The 19,120-nt window shown below is 46.2% G+C and overlaps 1 protein-coding gene across 2 annotated transcripts in view; it reads left to right on the top strand.

The window, feature by feature from the left end:
* Window positions 1-19,120, top strand: part of NRDE2 (NRDE-2, necessary for RNA interference, domain containing) — a 46,848-nt gene that overhangs the window by 23,247 nt on the left and 4,481 nt on the right. For both annotated transcript variants that reach the window (XR_005018580.1, XM_036841451.1), the window contains exons 5-12: window positions 871-1,321; window positions 2,088-2,493; window positions 3,850-3,983; window positions 6,756-6,876; window positions 11,612-11,787; window positions 14,077-14,463; window positions 15,242-16,155; window positions 17,666-17,804. Coding sequence is in view for 1 of the 2 variants with exons in the window: in XM_036841451.1 (XP_036697346.1) it covers window positions 871-1,321; window positions 2,088-2,493; window positions 3,850-3,983; window positions 6,756-6,876; window positions 11,612-11,787; window positions 14,077-14,463; window positions 15,242-16,155; window positions 17,666-17,804 (2,728 nt within the window). In the remaining variant the exon portion in view is untranslated. The remainder of the gene's footprint in view (window positions 1-870; window positions 1,322-2,087; window positions 2,494-3,849; window positions 3,984-6,755; window positions 6,877-11,611; window positions 11,788-14,076; window positions 14,464-15,241; window positions 16,156-17,665; window positions 17,805-19,120) is intronic.

Below are 19,120 nucleotides of genomic sequence, written 5' to 3'. Positions count from 1 at the left end.
AGCATTTGGTATTGCCAGTCCTTTTAATTGTAGCTGTCTGGTGGGCCTGTGCTGTATCTCACTGCGGTTTTAATTGCTTTTCCGTGATGACTAATGATGTTGACCACTTTTTTATGTGCTTATTGGTCGTTCATATCTTTTGTGACATTTCTGTTCAGATCTTTTGCCCATTTTTTAATTGGGTTGTTTGTATAACATACATACAGAAAAGTGTGCACAGTTTTCCTTAGCTTTTGTGCACGTATTCAGTAGTCTTGTGTTTAACTCTGGGGACGCCTACATGATCCATAAAAGCATTTCAGAACGCAGCCTCTCTTCCTGCAGCGTCGAAAATAGCCAGATGTAATTTTATTTGACATACTTTGTTTCAGGATTAAAAAAAGAATCTTAGACCTCTCTGTTATCTTAAGTAGGGACACAGGGCAGTACTGAGAAAAAGGGACTGGTCTAGGAGACACAGATGACCTAGCGTCACCTGAGGTCTCAGCGTCCTCATGTAGGAATGGTGTAAAAGAGGAGATGATTTCCGCCTTGCCTGTCACACATGATTGTGATGTTCAGATGACATAATGTATGGGACAGTGCTGTACAAAGCTGCAGGAGAATATAAGTTACTAAAAACTGGAAGACAGGCATGATCTTAAATTCATGAGACGTAAACAAAGAGTCATGTTAGAGGAATAAGTCAAACAGGCAGAAAAAGTTAACAGCTAATCCTCGTACGTCTCTAAACAGAAGCAATTTGAAGGGAAGGTGAATTTGAATATATGCAGTTAACTTGCAGAACAAGAGTGGGTTTGCTGGGCCTTCAGTCATTTGGATCCAGGGCACATGTTCTCTCAGTAACTTGTTTTCTTTTTCAAATATAAGATACAAGAGGAAAGGAGACTCCTGCCTTGGCATTAACCCTAAGAAGCAGTGTATATCTTGGGAGGGGACTTCCACAGAAAAGAAGCGGTCACACAAGCATGTCGAGCGCTACTTTACAAAGAAGAGTGTGGGATTAATGAACGTTGACGGAGTTGCCATTAGCAGTAAAACTGAGCCTGCCTCATCGGAGTCGATCTCATTTATCCCAGTGAAGGGTGCAGAGGACGTGGTTGCCCCTGTTACAACCTGGTTGAACCCTCTGGGGATTTATGATGAAGCCACCACACAGTGGTTACAAGGCCGGGGTCCTTCAGGGCAAGAATCCAAGCAGCCAGATTCACAGCCCAACAGAGAGAACGTGCTTCTCAAGGCCAAGGTGGAGGAGTTTAACAGGAGGGTATGGGAGAATCCTCGGGATGTTCAGCTGTGGATGGCATTTGTTGCTTTTCAGGTAAGTATCGCTGTCCCAGTTCTCTTACCTTAGAATGACGGTCTTAATTTGGGGCACTGATTTAGTCTGCAGTGATTTTTGAGCTCCTAGGAGGAACCCTGGTGCCGGGCCTCTAAAGATAACTAGAATTCAGCCCTTGCCTTGAGTTTACTCAAAACCCAGTGGGGAAGGGTAAATGCAATCTGGGGTAATAAATGCTATAACATCTAATTTGGGGATGGACTGAGGGGGTGACTTGCCACTAGGGAGTAAGAAATGGCTTCCAAGGGATGGTGAGACTTGAACAGAATCGTGAAAGAACAGTAGATGCTAACCAGGCGGGGGAAGGCGTTCCTGAAATACAGACAGAACACGCGCAGTGCACAGAATTGCAAAGAGGGGCTGCCCATGGAATGACGTAGTGAGAGCTATGTGCTCCCCTTCTGGAACACATGGATTTGTCTTCGTCCCACTTATCTTTTTGAACCACTTATATAATTATCATATTTGTCCTACATTTGGCTGTGTTATTGGTAAAACTGGCTCTTCAGAAAAGGTTTTCAAGACATTGCATGCTAGTTATTGATACAAAAATCTAAGTTTAAAATGACAGAGTGGATAGGTAAATTAGGTGAACTAAACACAAGATCAAACATGTCTGAATAACAATTCATTTTGAGAGGTGAGAAACCCTTTGGGGCTTATAAGTCACTCTACAAGCAGCCTTGAAATCCTGAGGGTCCCCCACTTCCATTTGCATTTGTAAATTGGTGTTTTTGTTGTTGAGGACGAGGTCATGAGAAGTCCGGGCCTGTACGCCATTGAGGAAGGAGAGCAGGAAAAGCGGAAGCGGTCCCTGAGGCTGGTTCTGGAGAAGAAGCTGGCCATTCTGGAGCGGGCCGTGGAAAGCAACCCGAGCAGCGTGGATCTGAAACTCGCCAAGCTGCAGCTCTGCACCGAGTTCTGGGAGCCCTCCACTCTGGTCAAAGAGTGGCAGAAACTGATATTTTTACATCCCAACAATACAGCCCTTTGGCAGAAATACCTTTTATTTTGCCAGAGCCAGTTTAGCACCTTTTCCATATCAAAAATTCAGAGTCTTTATGGAAAATGCTTGAGTACTTTGTCTGCTGTTAAGGACGGCAGCATCTTGTCCCACCCTGAGCTGCCTGGCACCGAGGAGGCCATGTTTGGTAAGGAGATGATGACCAGATGCTCTTACGCGGGAGGAGCTGTGCTTCCTTTTGGCTACGTTGAAAATGAAGATTTATTTTTGGTTTATTTTAGGAATGTCTAAATCGATAAAACTGATTTTTAAAAAAGGTATTGTGACTCCTTTTGATAACAGGTTCTCCCCCTCCAACTTCTTGGTGGTGGGGCATTAGAGCCAGTAGGGTTCAGAAAATATCACCAGACTAGAAGTTCCAACTTTTCTACTTATTAATCAGGTAAATGTAGTCAAGTCTCTTAACTGCTTTGGCTGTTGGTGGCCTTATCTATTGAGATGCCTGCACTGCTCATCTGACCCATTATAGGGTCTGAGGCACTACTGTTTGTGGGATGCCCTGACTGGCTGGAAATCACTGATAGATGTAGGTTTTTGGTATTATTATACTGTTACCATTTTTAGCAGGTCCTGAAGGAAACTAGAATACAAATTTTGTCCAGTAATGAGACACGGGAGGCTGCATGTTATGCAGGAGCTGGAGAGTATCACTCTTGACTTGAATCCTGAGTTTGCCCTTCATGGGTTCTGGTGTGACCTTGGATAGGTTCCTTAACCTGTTTGAGCTCTAGTTTCTCCCTCAGCAGCAATAGTACAATACCTGCTGTACCTGATTGTTGCGCATGTCAGCTGAGATAATATATGGTGAGTCTAGCTCAGTGTCCGGCATGTAGCAGGCGTTTATTTGATCAAATCCCTGCTATCGAACAGTGCTACTAATTTCTAAAGATAGAAATATATTGCTCTAGAAATAATAAGCATTTACTCCACTGACTTAAAGAGTCTCGTGTTTGATATCCTTTGTGATGAGCTCAAATAGCTTAATGGTATTTAGTAGATGGAATTGTACCACAGTTAAAATGAACTGAAATTTTCAAACATGGAACCCTGATTTGTTTACAGCGGACTGAGTACACAATGAAAAAATTGCTGGTGAATAATGCCATCTAGTGATCAGTTGAGTACAGATCTTTGCTTTCTGATAAAAAATCTACGACACCATCCTTTTCCTAGAATTTTTCTCATATTAATGAGCTTTGAGTATTTGATAACCAATATTCAGACCATCCTCTTGCCTTATTTTATTGTTACTATTCGTACTCTGTGATAGTTTCACATAAAAATGAGAATGTACTTTGATTGCAATACTATTTGAGTCCTTTAAAATCAGGACATGTATGTCTCACAGCTTTGAAAATATTAACAGTCACTAATTTCAGGGAAAAGATGTTCTGGGTGTTGAACTGCATGTTTGTAGAAGTTATGTTCTCTCCCTTTTTGGGTGTTAACCAGGGTTCTTCCCCTTTGCTCTCCCTGCCTGCAGCCCTCTTTCTTCAACAGTGCCACTTTCTGCGGCAGGCTGGTCACTCCGAGAAGGCCGTCTCTCTGTTCCAGGCCATGGTTGACTTCACCTTCTTCAAACCCGACAGTGTGAAAGACCTGCCTACCAAAGGACAGGTGCAAGTCCTGCTTGAGTCCCCCCACCCCGTCTCCATCTCTCTCCCTCCCCCTCTCCCTCTTTCGTGGGGGTGTGTGGATAATGGGAGGTGGTGGTTGTATTTTTAAAATATTTATATCCTCCTTTACATCAGCCCTGTTGAGGATTGTTCCTCAGAAATATTCTGGCAATCCAAGGAAAATTCCATAATGAAAGTAGTGAAACATGGAGAGAGGAAAGATGATCCCTCCACCTCCCCAAATATAAAGACTCACTTAACGTTCCTTTTTTTCCCCTTACTTACTGCCCGTGTTTAAATGCTAGTTGCCCCCGCCCTCCAGGCAAGCAGTTGTCATGCCTTTTAAACTGTGGTCCTCTCTCCTGCCTCTGTGCATTCTAATCTGGGTCTCGTGTCTCTCCCCTGGTTAACCTTTCCACCACCTAAAATCTTTGCTGGAGTTGCAAGTGAAATTTCATGATGGTGCTTTGTCAACACCGATCCTAACTGGGGGCGGGTAGGGTTGGGGGGGGAGAGTCATTTAGAAGATGAGTGAACATTGCCAATATTTGTGATGTGAAGCAATAAAAAAAACTCACCATAGAACTATCCAAGTAAGAAAACCTTGTTTTCCCTTTTTCCACTCAAAAAAGCTCAGTTTTCTACTCAGCAAAGAGGGTCTGATGGGAGATGGATTGGACATCTGAATTTACGGTGAACTTTCAAAGGTCTTTCGTGACAGGCTACGGTCTCCATCTTGTGGAGCTTTCATGAACTGCCTGTAAAGACTTTTTATCATCCTTATTTTAACCTTTTTTTTCCTAGACAAAATTGGGTTAAAGAATATTGGTTAGTATTGGTATAACTGATTATTAGTATAATAAGCCAGATAACAGTTATTTTAAGACACGTTTTTCTGTTTGAAGAACCTGCTGTGCTGCAGAAGTGGTTCTTAGCCTCTCTGCGGAGCCTGGGGTGTGTGCTGGGGGTCAGGATCAGAATTGCCCTCACCCCCACCCCTTTGCTGACACCCTCTGGGGTGGGAGCAGTTGCTGATGGGCTTGGGGGGCGCTGCCCAGGACAGAAGCATCACCCAGGACTGGCCCACGCACTTGAGGCTTTAAATACTCTTGAGGGCATGACCACACCTCAACTTAATACGTGTTCCCAGCACACGGTAGGGACCAGTGCTTGTTGGCACAGAGCTGAAGGTGGTGGGCACCCAGTGAATAAGAGGTCTGTAATTTCAAAGCATGTGTATGACAACTTTGAAGCTTTTATTTAATGACATTCCATACCTTTGTAACTGAGAGACATTGTTCCCACAAACAGAGTAGTACAACAGAAAACAGGCAGAGTCTGGGGTTACCGGTCTGTGTTTCTGTGGAATAAATGGAATTGGTTATAACCATTCATCACACTTAAAGAAAAAACAAACCTTCTTTTCTTGACTGCGCTTCTGCCATCCCTTTTATAAGAGCGAATCCTGTAGAGAGGGAGTGTAGTCCTCCCGGCTCCCCTGGCCGAGCTGGCTGCCCGCGCTCGGAGCACAGGGCCTGGCCCTCCTGTGTCTCTCCTGATGCAGGCGGGGGCTCGGGCTGGGGCATCCTGCCGCTCCTGCCCTTTGAAGCCTGCTCGTTCTGCTTCAAGAGGTTTCTTGCAAAAGCTTTCGTTGAACAGGTTGCTGGCTCACTTTTTTTTTTTTTTAATATTTATTTATTTATTTGGTTGCACCGGGTCTCCTTAGTTGCAGCTTGCCAGCTCCTTTAGCTGCAGGTCACGGGCTTCTTAGTTGTGGCATGCAATCTCTTAGTTGCGGCATGTGAGATCTAGTTCCCTGACCAGGGATTGAACCCAGGCCCCTGCATTGGGAGCGCGGAGTCTTAACCACTGCACCACCAGGGAAGTCCCTACTGGCTCACTTTTAAAGTCCTGATTGCCAGGTGATGACATGTTCAGTTTCCTGTTCATGGAAGTGTTCACGTTTGTTCCATAGGGAATTGCTGCCGCCAAACTGCCCCCACACGCTGCAGGCCTGGTGGCCAGATGACTGAGGGAGGGGCCAGGCTTTACCCTGCAGGCCTGTTTGTTCACTGGGTGCCAGCCATGTTCAGCTGTCTCCCAGCAAACATTTATTGAGTCCCTCCTGTGTGTTGGGCACAGTGCCAGGTGCTGGGAATTTACTGTAATTGAGATGTGGTCCTGACCTCAAGAGCTCACAGTCTGTCCTGTTGAAACTTTAGTAATATAATATTGTAAATCAACTGTAATTCTATTAAAAAAAAAGACTTTGAATCTCCTTCCCCTCAAAAGGTCTTGAAAGCAACATGACTTCAGGTATCAGTTAGGGGGCCCAGTGGCATTCAGGGAACTGGCAGTGCCACTGTCCCTGGTCAGACTGGCCTACCAGGGTCAGAACCGGCAAATCGTCCCTCTCCCACCCAGCTGCAGGTGCCTCGTGGTGGCTTTGGCCGGTCTTTCTGTAACCTAACCTCAGAGGTGTCATCCCATCGCCTTGTGCCATATTCTGTTCGTTAGGAGAAGCCGCTGGCCCGGCCCACACTCAAGGGCGTGAATACCTCAAGGCCGGGAGGGTCACGGGGGCCTCTCTTGGTGGCTGCCTGTCACACTAATTGTTTTTTCTTTTTTGTGTATCGTGTATCTACTCCCGACTGATGACAGGCAAGATTTCAAGAATCATAAGCCCCTCTTATGCCAGTCAGCACTGATTTTGCCCAGTGACTTAGCAGTTTTGTTCAAGGTAGGCTAACCTCTCTATTTTCAACCTGAACAGGTAGAATTCTTTGAGCCCTTTTGGGACAGCGGAGAGCCCAGGGCTGGGGAGAAGGGCGCCCGAGGCTGGAGAGCGTGGATGCAGCAGCAGGAGCGGGGCGGCTGGGTGGTCGTCAGCCCGGGTAAGGCGCCGCTCGGTCGAGATGCTCTGCCGTTTCCTTCTACAATTTGTTTTCACGTCTTCATGGGTTATTTGTTTGTAGGTGTAAGCTATTTATCAGTAGCTTAGAAACACTGCACAAACATCAAAATGTCGAACACACATGAAGTAACTGACCTGGGAGAAAAGACTGTTTCTTCCCCTTAGAGATTTTAAAGCAGTTGACTGCCATCCCCTCCTTTAGTCCATACACTCTGAGGGTTGAATTTCTTTCCAGAGGAAGTAATTTGCCTTTTTCCTTCTGTAGGTTGCTTCTGATTAGTAATTTTGTTACTAATCCCCTGCTCTCCCTCCTCCCAGTGTTTAAGACTGTCTTTTTGTTTTCTTGGCAATGTACAGACCAACAGATTATTTGAAAAATACTTGCCTTTTTAGGAATACTATAAAATAATTATTAACTAGCATTTATACAGTAGTCATTCTAAGTGACTCCATAGTATTTTCCAGATTTGTACTCTTCAAGACAGCATTGACCAACAGAAATATAATTCAAGTCACATAATGTAACTTCACATTTTCTGGTAGTCACGTTAAAAAAGTGAAAAGAGGGGCTTCCCTGGTGGCGCAGTGGTTGAGAATCTGCTTGCCAATGCAGGGGACACGGGTTCGAGCCCTGGTCTGGGAAGATCCCACATGCCGCGGAGCAACTAGGCCCGTGAGCCACAATTACTGAGCCTGTGCGTCTGGAGCCTGTGCTCCGCAACAAGAGAGGCCGTGATAATGAGAGGCCCGCGCACCACGATGAAGAGTGGCCCCCGCTTGCCGCAACTAGAGAAAGCCCTTGCACAGAAACGAAGACCCAACACAGCCAAAAATAAATAAATAAATAAATAAAAGCAGGAATAAAATTTCTAAAAAAAAAAAGTGAAAAGAAAGAGGTGAAACTAATTTTGATAATGTATTTTGTTTAACCTAGTATATCAGAACATTAACATTTCAACATGTAATCAATTTAAACAAATTAATGAGATATTTTGCCTTCTTTTTTTTCCATACAAAGACTTTGACATCTCGTGTATATTTTATACTTATAGCTCATCTCAATTCAGACGAGCCACTTTCAGGTGCTTGATAGCCTCATACTATGGCTACTGAATTGGACAGTGCAGCTCTCAGCTATTCAGGAATTGCTTCACTTTCTGGTTTTGTTGAAAGTGTGAGGGGGAGAGAGCCCAGACTCGTCCAGCCTCTTCTCACAGGTGTGACCTTTCTGGGCCTTGGTTTCTTCATCTGCGGCATGGAAGCTTTGGATTAGCTAAGGTCTGCGTCGCAGTGCAAAGCTCCAGGCCAGGTGGCATCCCCTCCTCCACTAAGGCAGGTTGTGTGGGGGGGACCGTCAGGTATTTGGGGTGACTCTGCTCTGGGCAGCGCTATCTGGTGATGGTCATGCCTCACCTGGGCTGTCAAAGGCTCAGCTGTTTTGACTTCCCTTGAGTGTCCTTTCCTAAAAGAACTGGAACTGTTCCTCAGGCTGACCTCAGTGGTTTCATATATGAAAACAGTAACCTGCAGGGAAAAATGGGAGTAGGTGTTGCACTTTTAGCCACTGAGTCTGCAAGACCACATGAAGAATTACGAAAATAGGTCTTGGGGTAATAAATCTTCTTTCTCTGAGTGACCGACTCAGCATGGTTCTGTGTTTTTAGCTTGTTTTTGTTTGTTTCTATGTTCTGTGAATGAGCAAGACTCTTAGAGTGCATGGTATGTATGTTCTAAGTTTACCATATTCTGCAATTCTATGAGGATAGAGTTCTCATAGCAGTGTCCAGAGACCAAGTTAACATTACTTCTCTGATAAATGTCCAAATGTCTAATCGTCACTCATGATCAGATGTAAAGTTAATTTTCTCAGAAAGGTAACCTCAGTGTTGAAACCTTGATTTTTAGTATCAAGTTAGGGACGTGTTGGTGCTAATATTCCTGCGAAGTTTCCATTATAGAGAATCTTGTACTGAATTCAATGAATTTCTTTCTAATGAATATAATGGGAGTATGCAAAACCCCAGCAGCGTCAGGAGAAAGGTTGAAAGATTCTTGTTTTCAGAAAACTAGTGGATAACTATTTTTGGTTTTGTTTTATTTTTAAGTTTTTGGTTCATCACGACAGGGTTGGCCTTTAGAGAGTGGCTGGTGTTTCTCATTGATGCTGAAGTACTTCTTCATACATTACAACTTATTTCTTCTTGCTTACCCTCACTTCCTCTTAGGCTGTGATTGTTACGTATATACATCTGTCCACAGCCATGTAACTTTTTGAATTACTGATGTAATAAATTCTGGTATCTAAGTCTGATGTGTAACTCACAGGGGTAATTTCTCTTATAGTAGGTTTCTCAGCGTGATTAAAGGATTACTTCAAAGGTAGACCTTTAGAAGAAGGTGGTAAATAGTTAAATTTGTTTTCTTCTTTGAGGAATTCAGAAGAGCATTGGGTAGAATATTGGGTTTAAAATGCTGGTATACGTATCATGCATTTCGATTTTTTGAGATTTTTGCTTGTTTGTTATTTATTTTGAAATACTTACAGACTCACAAGAAGTTGGGAAAAAAAATACACAGGGAGGTTTTGTGCACCCTTCACCCAGCTCCCCCTAGTGGTAGTGCCGCAGACAGGAGCACAGCCAGGGAATCGGTGCTGGTACAATCCACAGAGTTTATTCAGATTTCACTGGTTTGACAGGTACTCGTCTTTGCCTGTGTTTGTTTCGTACTTTACGGTTTTACCACATAAGCCACTTCACGTAACCACAATCAAGATACAGAACCACTGCATCGCCACAAGGCCCCCTATGCTGTACCTTTCTTGCCACACCTCCTCCCCGCTCCCCCCAACTCCTACCACTGATCTGTTCTCCATGTCTGTTATTATATTACTGTGTTATTTCACCTATGTTTATATAAATGGGATCATATGGCATGTAACTCTTTTCAACATTTTTTATTGTAAAACACACACAAAATTTACCATCTTAACTATTTTTAAGTGTACAGTTCAGTGACATTAATTACATTCAGACACTTGTGCGACCATCATCACCTCTATCCATCTCCTCAACTTTTTCATCTTCTCCAGCTGCAACTCTATACCCATTAAGTATTAACTCTCCATTCCTCTCCTCTGTCCCTAGCCCCTGACAGCCACCACTCTACTTTCTGTCTCTATGAATTTGACTACTTTAAGAACGTCATATAAGTGGAATCATTCAATGTTTGTTGTTTTGTGACTGCTTATTTCACTTAGTATAATGTCTTCAAGGTTCATACAGTATGAAGCATGTGTCAATATTTCTTTGCTTTTTAAGGCTGAATAATTTTCCATCGTATGTGTCCACCACATTTTATTTCTCTCTCCATCTGTGGATGGACACTTGGATTGCTTCACCTTTTGGCAGTTGTGAATAATACTGCTATGAACGTGGATACACAAATACCTGTTTGAGTCCCTGCTTTCAGTTCTTTGGGGTATATACCCAGAAGTGGAATTGCCAGATCATATGGTAGTTCTGTGTTTAATTTTTTGAGGATCCATCCTACTGTTTTCCACGTCAGCTGCACCATTTTACATCCCCACCACCAGTGCACGAGGGTTCCGGTTTCTTCACATCCTCACTAACAGTTGTTTTCTGTGTAACTTTTTAAGATTGGCTTTTTCTCACTTAGCAGAATTCCCTGAGATCCGTCCATACTGTTGCATGTGTCAGCAGTTTCTTCATGTTTATTGCTTAGTGGTGCCCATGTCATAGATGTACCACAGTTTGTTTCTCTATTCACCCTCCGTAGGACATTTGGATTGTTGCCAGTTTTTGGCTATTATGAATAAAACTGCTGTGGGCATTAATGTATAGGTTTTTGTGTGAACATAGGTTTTCATTTTTCTGGAATCAGCACCAGGAATACAATTCCTGGGTCTTATGGTAAGTGCATTTTAGTTTTATAAGAAACCGCCAAACTGTTTTCTGGGTGGCTGCACCATTTTACATACTCTGTTTGTTTATTTTTAAATATTGAACTTTACAGAAGACTCAGACTTTTTTCCTTTCCTATTCTGCATGTTCAGAGTTAGGAAACAAAGTGAAATAAAGTATAGGATATCTTATAGGACTTGCTTCTTTTTTTAAAAAAAGTGAACATGTGTCATAGTCATAGGGCCACTGGCTAAAATTTCTGATGGCTTAAGAAAATCTAAAGCAATGCTCTCATTAAATGTCATTTAGCATTCTAGAAGTGTGTTGTACAGTACAGTAGCCACTAGTGACACGTGGCTATTTTAATTAAAATTAGTTGAAACGAAATAAAATTTTAAATTCAGTTATTCTACCAGCTACATTTCAAGTGCCCAGTAAGTCACTTGTAGCTGGTAGCTGTCATATTACTCAGCACAGAATTGGAACACTTTTGGCATCACAGAAAGTTCTGCTGGGCAGTGCTGTTCTAAATATGTGTCATTCCCATTTTAATTGCTGTGATAGCATTAACAATCATCTGATTTTATCGGCTAACCTGCCGTTTTTTTCTGGGAACCCGAGTGATCATGGGAGAGTCTGTAAATGCCACTGAGTGTCCCAGAAGGCTGGACCTGGGTCTTACCTTGGCCTTCCAAGCGCCCACCCCTGTAGCTGGCACAAGCAGGTAGATTTAAGTGTTGGTGGTGGCTTTATTTGCTGGTTAGTTGTGCTAGAAGTTTGATTCTTGCCTAGATGATGACGATGATGAACCGGAAGACGACGACCAGGAAATTAAAGATAAGACTCTGCCCAGGTGGCAGATCTGGCTTGCTGCTGAGCGGTCCCGAGATCACAGACACTGGCGGCCGTGGCGCCCTGAGAAGACCAAGAAGCAGGCGGAGGAAGACTGTGAGGACCCAGAGAGACAGGCGAGCGCCACACGCCCCTGCGCGGTCTTTGCTCTCCCCCCGTTCCCGCTGGGTTCTGGTTCCCCGGAAGGAGTCTGCTGGGCTCTCCGGGCACCTGCCTGGCCTGGGAGATTCCAGCCTGCTCCTGCTCCTGCCTGCAGAAGCCGGGGGCAGTTCCACGCGCCGCTCGTGATGGGGGGGGGGCGTCGAGGCGCTCGCCCTGACGGTTCTTGTCCCCGAGGAGGGGGCTCGGCTCTGGTGGTCGCCCCTCTGGAGATGGTCTTCCAGGTTATTCAGTTAATTTTTCACACGGAAGCCTGAGGGCTCAGGGTTTAAATGCGTGGAGTCACTGTCAAAGATTCTTTAACTGTGTCCACTTTCTCCACCCTACTCTTGGATCCTTAAAGATGGGTGGGTGGCTGTGACTCCGGAAGACAAGAGGGACAGGAGTGTAGAGGCCGTGTTGGGACGGTGGGTGTCCAGCTCGTCTTGCTGGGGAGGAAGTAGCACCTATTGGGCACCTGTGCTCGCCAGGCACTCAGGTCACGTCCCTCACGGCTGTTGCGTGGCTTGGCGCCTGCTACTCTGTGCCCAGTGGCCAGCAGCTTTGGAAGTTTTACATAAAACGAAAGGAAGAGATTCTATTTTGATACCTGGAATTGAGCCACTTTGACAAGATACCAACTACAGTCGACCCTTAAGCAACGAGGGGGTTAGGGGCACCGACTCCCCCGAGCAATTGAAAATCCGAGTATAGCTTTGCAGTCAGCCCTCGGCATCCGTGGTTCCACAGCTGCGGATTCAACCAGCCACGGGTCACGGGGTCCTGTGGGACGTGTTTAGTGAAAAAATCCGTGTGTAAGTGGACCCGCCCAGTTCAAACCCGTGCTGTTCAAGGGTCTACTGTGTGCTGCTTGGCACGCGACAGGTCACAAGTACAGTCTGAGAGGTTTTACAGCAGCAAGGCTCCTGAGCTTTGACCTGCTTGCTCCCTACACATCACGTGCCGTGAGAGTGGAGACTTCTCCTGTTTCCGTCACTGCTGCGTCACCAGCGCCTGGACGAAGCTTGCCCAGTGGTGAGCGCTCAGTTAATAGTCCTGGATGCCGAGAGTATTTATTTGATGCCAGAGCTTCGGCTCCAGGCAGAGGGATCAGCACGAGTGAAGGAACCAGAGGGCCTGGGACGTTCGAGGAGCGGCGAACGGGGTGGCCAGACTGAGCAGACAGAATTGGGAGGAGGGAAAGAGGGGCCCTCTGGGCGGGAGGGAAGGGCCAGCTTCCAGGGGAATGGCAGCTCACGCCGCGACCGTGGTGAGGCGAGCCTGCATGCTAGGTTCCCGCCCCGCTGAGCTGAAGTTTTCAGGCGGAGTGGGTGGGCTCTGTCTTTGGTGTTTGATGGCCTTACAGAGTTCATGGTCACCCTTCAGAAGTTAGTTCTCAAGGCTCAGCATTTTGGCAGTTTCCCGGAAGCTCATTTCTGGAGCACACTACTGCCGCGAGCAATTTCTTAGATTTTTTTCTCTAGTCAAAGCCTGGAGGAGAAAAAGCTTTCTGATTAGTTGATGGTTTTGATGAGCTGAGTCCCAGGCAGTCCACTTTTATTGTGCTCGTGTTTTGATTTCCTCTTTGCTGAGGGCCACAGAGACCAGTCAGATAAGCAGGACCTGAGACACAGGGTAGCCCCCGTGGCCTTACATTTTAAAGTTATTACGTGAAGTCAGCTACAAACAGTTACAGTTAGTATTAGCCTCTTATAATTGCTTTCAGCATGGTCCGTTGCTCCTGCAGTTTCCTTTTTACTGTGCTGCTGTTTGTGTATTTTTGAGCATATTTTTCATTTCCTGAAGCAATTTTGTACAAAGAAACCACAAAGTAGTAAAGTTCTTCTATCTTAAAATAAAAATTTTTCACAATTGTAACTTATCAAAGTAACTACAAAAGCAATTTTGTGAGTTCTCAGAAGTGAATGTAAAAAAAAAAAGAAGTGAATGTGATTTTAGATTTCCTGTGAATCCGTTAGGAGACTTTGAAAGTTTCCGCTTCAGTGGCCCCTCCTGTGGAGGATCCCCAGGAAGTGTGAGACGCTGCCGGCGCTGCAGGGCCCCGGCACTCACCCTCCCGCCCTCAGCTTGCCTTGGGACCCCTCTAGCTTTTTTGCGTCTTGCAGACAACCTAGCTCCTGTCTGTTTAAAATTTAATTTGAATAATGTTGACTCGTAAGTATATCCCTATAAAAAGAATTGTGGAAAAAATTGTGAAAGCTTTTTTGTTTGTTGCATTCAGTCACTTGATTTTGTCTCCGTTGCAGGTGTTGTTTGATGATATTGGACAGTCTCTGATCCGACTTTCCAGCCCGGATCTTCAGTTTCAGCTGGTTGCAGCCTTTCTGCAGTTCTTGGGTGTGCCTTCCAGCTTCAGCCCTCCGGCCTCCTGCCTCTATCTGGCCATGGATGAGAACAGCATCTTTGACAATGGACTCTATGATGAAAAGCCCTTGACTTTTCTCAACCTTTCATTTTCTGGCGTCAGCTGTGTCGGACGCACGGACCAGCTGGGTTGCTGGCACTGGACCAGGGGTCACAGTCGAGAGGGCGAGGAGTTCATCCGCAGCATCTTCCACCTCGTGATGCCTTTGTTTTCAGGCAAGGAGAGGTCTCAGCTCTGCTTCTCCTGGTTACAGTACGAGATTGCAAAGGTAACTCTGGCCTCCTCCTCCCGTGTGAGGACCTCATTTCCCGTCGCTGTTTGTCAGTGGGATGGCCAGGCTCTTGGTGTTCTTCAGGGCTCTGGGCCACAGCACCTCCTCCTTCGGGGCCCCAAAGGCACCGGGTGTGTGGCTGCCCCTTCTGAGGGGCCACAGGGAAGAGGAGGAAGGTGGGAGTGAGTCCAGCGCGTCAGTGACGGGAGCTCTTTGTTGTGTTGACTCTTTATTACCAGATGTCTGTGATTATGTGAGCAGTTAGTGTTAAGGACCAAGCTTAGGCTTAAGCCCGGTTAGAGGATTTAGGGGCTTATTAAAATAGATAAAATAAGCTACTTACTTATGCTGCTCTTCATTATCTGCTACAAGTTCGTCTAGGGTTGACTCCTCTGCTCTCTGCTGGCCACCGGTTAGTATTGAATTATAATACCCAAAGTTCTGATGCTTTAACTGCAGGTTGCACACACCGGGCTGTATTATTAAAATAGTGTCTGGTAAAATTTGGTGGTCTTCTATCTTTGGAGAAGAACATTTGGAGTATATAAGCCTTCTTTGTAGGGATTTCAGATGGAAACCTAGATGTGTTCATTTTGGGGCTCCTGTGGCCCTGGTGGAATCCTGATTTGTTTCTCAGAGAGCCTAAGTGTTTAGGAGACACGTGATAAAGGAAGGCAGTGAAGACGCCTTGTGTGGCTTTCTGCAGTTGACAGTACAAAGGGATGTCTTTAATATCACAGAGCACTTGGAGTCATTCTTTTCTTTTTACCTTTAGGTCGTTTGGTGTCTGCACACTAAAAACAAGAAGAGGTTAAAATCACAAGGAAAGAACTGCAAAAAACTAGCCAAGAATCTCCTTAAGGAACCAGACAACCGCAACAATTTTTGCCTCTGGAAGCAGTACGCGCATCTGGAGTGGTTGCTCGGCAACACAGAGGATGCCAGAAAAGTTTTCGATACAGCACTCGGCATAGCAGGGAGCAGAGAACTGAAGGACCATGAGCTGTGTGAGCTCGGTCTCCTCTACGCCGAGCTGGAGGTGGAGCTGTTGCCGGACGTGAGGGGGGCCGCCCCAGCCCGAGCCATTCACGTATTGACCGGACTGACCGAGAATGGGGCCTACGGGCCCTACACCGGGCAAGTCTCGGCCGTTCACATTTTGAAAGCTCGGAAGGCTTATGAACACGCGCTGCAGGACTGTTTGGGGGAGAGCTGTGTCTCCGATTCCTTTAGCCGCCTGATTAGCCTGGTTAAATGCTTTATGCTCTTCCAGTATTTGACCCTAGGGATCGACGCTGCTGTGCGGATATATGAGCAGGTACTTGCAAAACACCAGGTCTCTGTTTCCGCAGAGGGCCCTGGTCTGGAGGGCAGTGCCAGCCCGCAGAGCCTGAGCAGCGTCCTCGAGGCCGTCACCCTGACACACACGAGCCTGCTCAGGTTCCACACGAAAGTCGCCGTCTACCCGCTGGCTCCTCTGCGAGACGCTCTCTCGGAGGCTTTAAAGTTGTATCCGGGCAACCAGGTTCTTTGGAGGTCATATGTACAGATTCAGAATAAGTCCCACAGTGCCAGTAAGACCAGAAGATTCTTCGATGCGATCACCAGGTCTGCCAAACCCTTGGAGCCGTGGTTGTTTGCAATTGAAGCTGAGAAAATGAGGAAAAGACTAGTGGAAACTGTGCAGAGGTAACTACAGAGCATCTTGTCCCTGTGTCCAGGAACCTTTACGCAATGCTTGCCGTGTTCCCACCACCCACTTGGCCTCCAGAATACAGAAATGAATGCGGCCCGGGCCTGGAACGCCTGCCGGGGGGTTCCTCCGTGTTGTAGAAAAACACAGTGAAAAAGGAATAAGAGACTTGCAAGTAGCAACACCTTTCGTCAGAGGCTCCTGTGGCTGTCTCCCTAGGCCATGCTTTTTGGGATCCCTGAGCATTGCTTATGGTGCATGAGTGGTGACTGCCAGGTCTTCAGGTGTCTGAGAAGGTGTAGTAAAAGCATGGGGGTAAGAGCACAGGCTCTGGTGTTGGAATCTGGAGTCAAATCCCAGCTCTTCCACTTAGCAGCTGTGTGATCTTGGACAAGTCAGTTCATGTCTCCAGTAGGTTCCCCCTTCTGTAAAATGGGAATAAAGACCCTACCTCAGAGGGTTGCTGGGAAGGGTGAGTACCGAGCACAAAGAGAGTGCAGACTAATTACTAGCCTCTGTTATTATTACTGATGATAACAGTGTCATGTTTTAAATGTTTTTTTTTTTTTGGATACAGTATTTTATATCTGCAGGTCAAACGACAGGCTTGGGAACATATTGGCTTAGGCATCATTGTTCCTTCCAGAAGCTTTGTTGTTGCTTCACTCTGACCTTAGAAATCGAGTGTTCAGAATTGCCTCTAAATAGTATTTCTTTCTCTTTTTTTTTTATAAATTATTTTTCACTTTTCCTTCCTTCCTTCCTTCCTCCCTCCCTCCCTCCCTCCCTCCCTCCCTCCCTTCCTGCGTTGGATCTTTGTTGCTGCACACGGGCTTTCTCTAGTTTCATTGCGGTGTGCGGGCTTTTCACTGTGGTGGCTTCTCTTGTTGTGGAGCACAGGCTCTAGGTGCGTGGGCTTCAGTAGTTGTGGCCCGCAGGCTCAGTAGTTGTGGCTCATGGGCTCTAGAGCACAGGCTCAGTAGTTGTGGTGCAAGGGCTTAGTGGCTCCACGGCATGTGGGATCTTCCCGGACCAGGGATCGAACCTGTGTCCCCTGCATGGGCAGGCGGATTCTTAACCCCTGAGCCACCAGGGGGGTCCAGAATAGTATTTCAGTTTACTTGTTTTTTACTTCTTCCATCAGGATTTTATTCACTCTACTTTCAACTGAAAGGTCTTTCCTTCCCATATGGTAAAATTTGCACTCTGCTGATGAAAGGGTAGGTTTTCCTTAGGAAACAGAGAAGCAGGGAGTTTGTGTGCCTTCTAGGCAGACCCAGTGTGGCGGAGACACCACAGCACCCTGGACACTGGCTTCCTCTGGCCCTGGAGGAGCCACATCATACTATATCCTGCACCCCCGTGTCCCCAGACCTGGGCGCAGCACTGCCTCCGATGTGCTCAGATCCAGTTGTCGCTGACGTCTGCTGTCACTGACGTATCTCTTCCCACTGCAACGTAGGTGTGGGAAGTTGTCTTGGAGTTACATGAGCTTTTGTCTTGCAGGGTAGACGGTAGAGAGGTCCACGCCACCATTCCCGAGACCGGCCTGACGCATCGGATCAGAGCCCTGTTTGAAAATGCGATGCGGAGTGACTACGGCAGCCAGTGCCCCTTACTGTGGAGGATGTATTTGAATTTTTTGGTAAGAAAAGATGCGGAGTTTTTGTGTTTACGCAGAGCTCTGCTTCCTCCTTCGTAAGTGAGCGGTGCGGGTGTCCAGCAGCCCGCACCCTTCTCAGCCTTGGCTCATCCTGTGGGCATCCTGGTGGGATGACGTCAGGTCTCTCAGGACGTGGGAGGGGTCACAAGTTGCCTTTTCTGCTGGAGCCTTTGGTAGAATGATAGCGAGGAGTGATGCCTGGGCTGTTCGGTGCAGCAGGATGTCATGTGGCTTTCTCCTAGTTGACTTCGCTGAGTCAGCAACTTGGAAAGGTCTAAGAGCTTTCATTTGAAAGAGACCTAAATTTGTTGCCATTCTGCTTCTAAGAATTTCCAGGTCCTGATTCTGTTTTGTTACTAAAAGATAAGATTCAATCTGGAATGTGGTTTTTAAAATAGACCTTTCCAAAGCAACTTTGTTTTTACTTAAAAGTACCACAGTGATTGAATACGGTGAGACGCCGTTTAGTTTTGTTAATGTGTTGTGCAGGCTGAAAGGTGGTTCCTGGGCTTCATTCATGGAGTCTTGAATTGTCTTTGCCTTTGCTTAAAGGCTTGGCATTGGGCTGGGCCTCCTTTACTATAATACATCTACTGCCAAGTTGCGTACTTTTTTAGAAACAGTCTTCTAGGCCACTTGAGTGTTGTTTAGCTCAAGGCTATTAAATCATATCAAAGTGACCTCCATTGAATATTGTACCTTTCAGAAGCCAGGAGTGACCTTCCTTATAAATAAATACGTATCTCTCTGATTGTTTCCATAGGATAATTTCTCAGAAGTTGATCAAAGTATTTGAACATTTCCCATTGACATTTGACAGAGTCGGGTGTAAAGAGATACAGAGAGAGTAAGTTAGGGGTTAGGAGAGGTTTGGGCCTCCCCCATCCTCTTAGAGTCCAGAATTCATCGGGGAGCACCTCCCCTGATCTCTGAAAGGCCTGAGTAGCAGGGAAGGACGCATCTCAGGACAGCACACCCAGGACAAACAGGCACAATTCTGTGGGCAGAAGTCGGCATCAAGATGAATTACCACCAAAGTTTCTGTGTTTTTAATGTTTATTCTTCAGACTCAAAAGCTCAGATTTTATGTCTTGACTCCCTTGTGTGAAATGGAAACCTTCAGAAGTCCAGACACGCCAGCGTGGTGTCCGTGGGCACGCGCGGCCTGGACGCGGGCCCTGCCCGTTACCAGAGGAGGCCACTGGGGCGGCAGCAGGAGGGCTGGGTTCCCACTGAGCTCCACCCCTGTCGTCAGGCCCCTCACTGAAGGAGCACGCCAGATGCTCCCTAATGGTTCC

Source organism: Balaenoptera musculus, chromosome 2, assembly GCF_009873245.2.
Source record: "Balaenoptera musculus isolate JJ_BM4_2016_0621 chromosome 2, mBalMus1.pri.v3, whole genome shotgun sequence".
NCBI classification, from domain to species: domain Eukaryota; kingdom Metazoa; phylum Chordata; class Mammalia; order Artiodactyla; family Balaenopteridae; genus Balaenoptera; species Balaenoptera musculus.
Note: the sequence above shows the minus strand (reverse complement) of the source record. Positions and strands in the feature narration are given on the sequence as shown.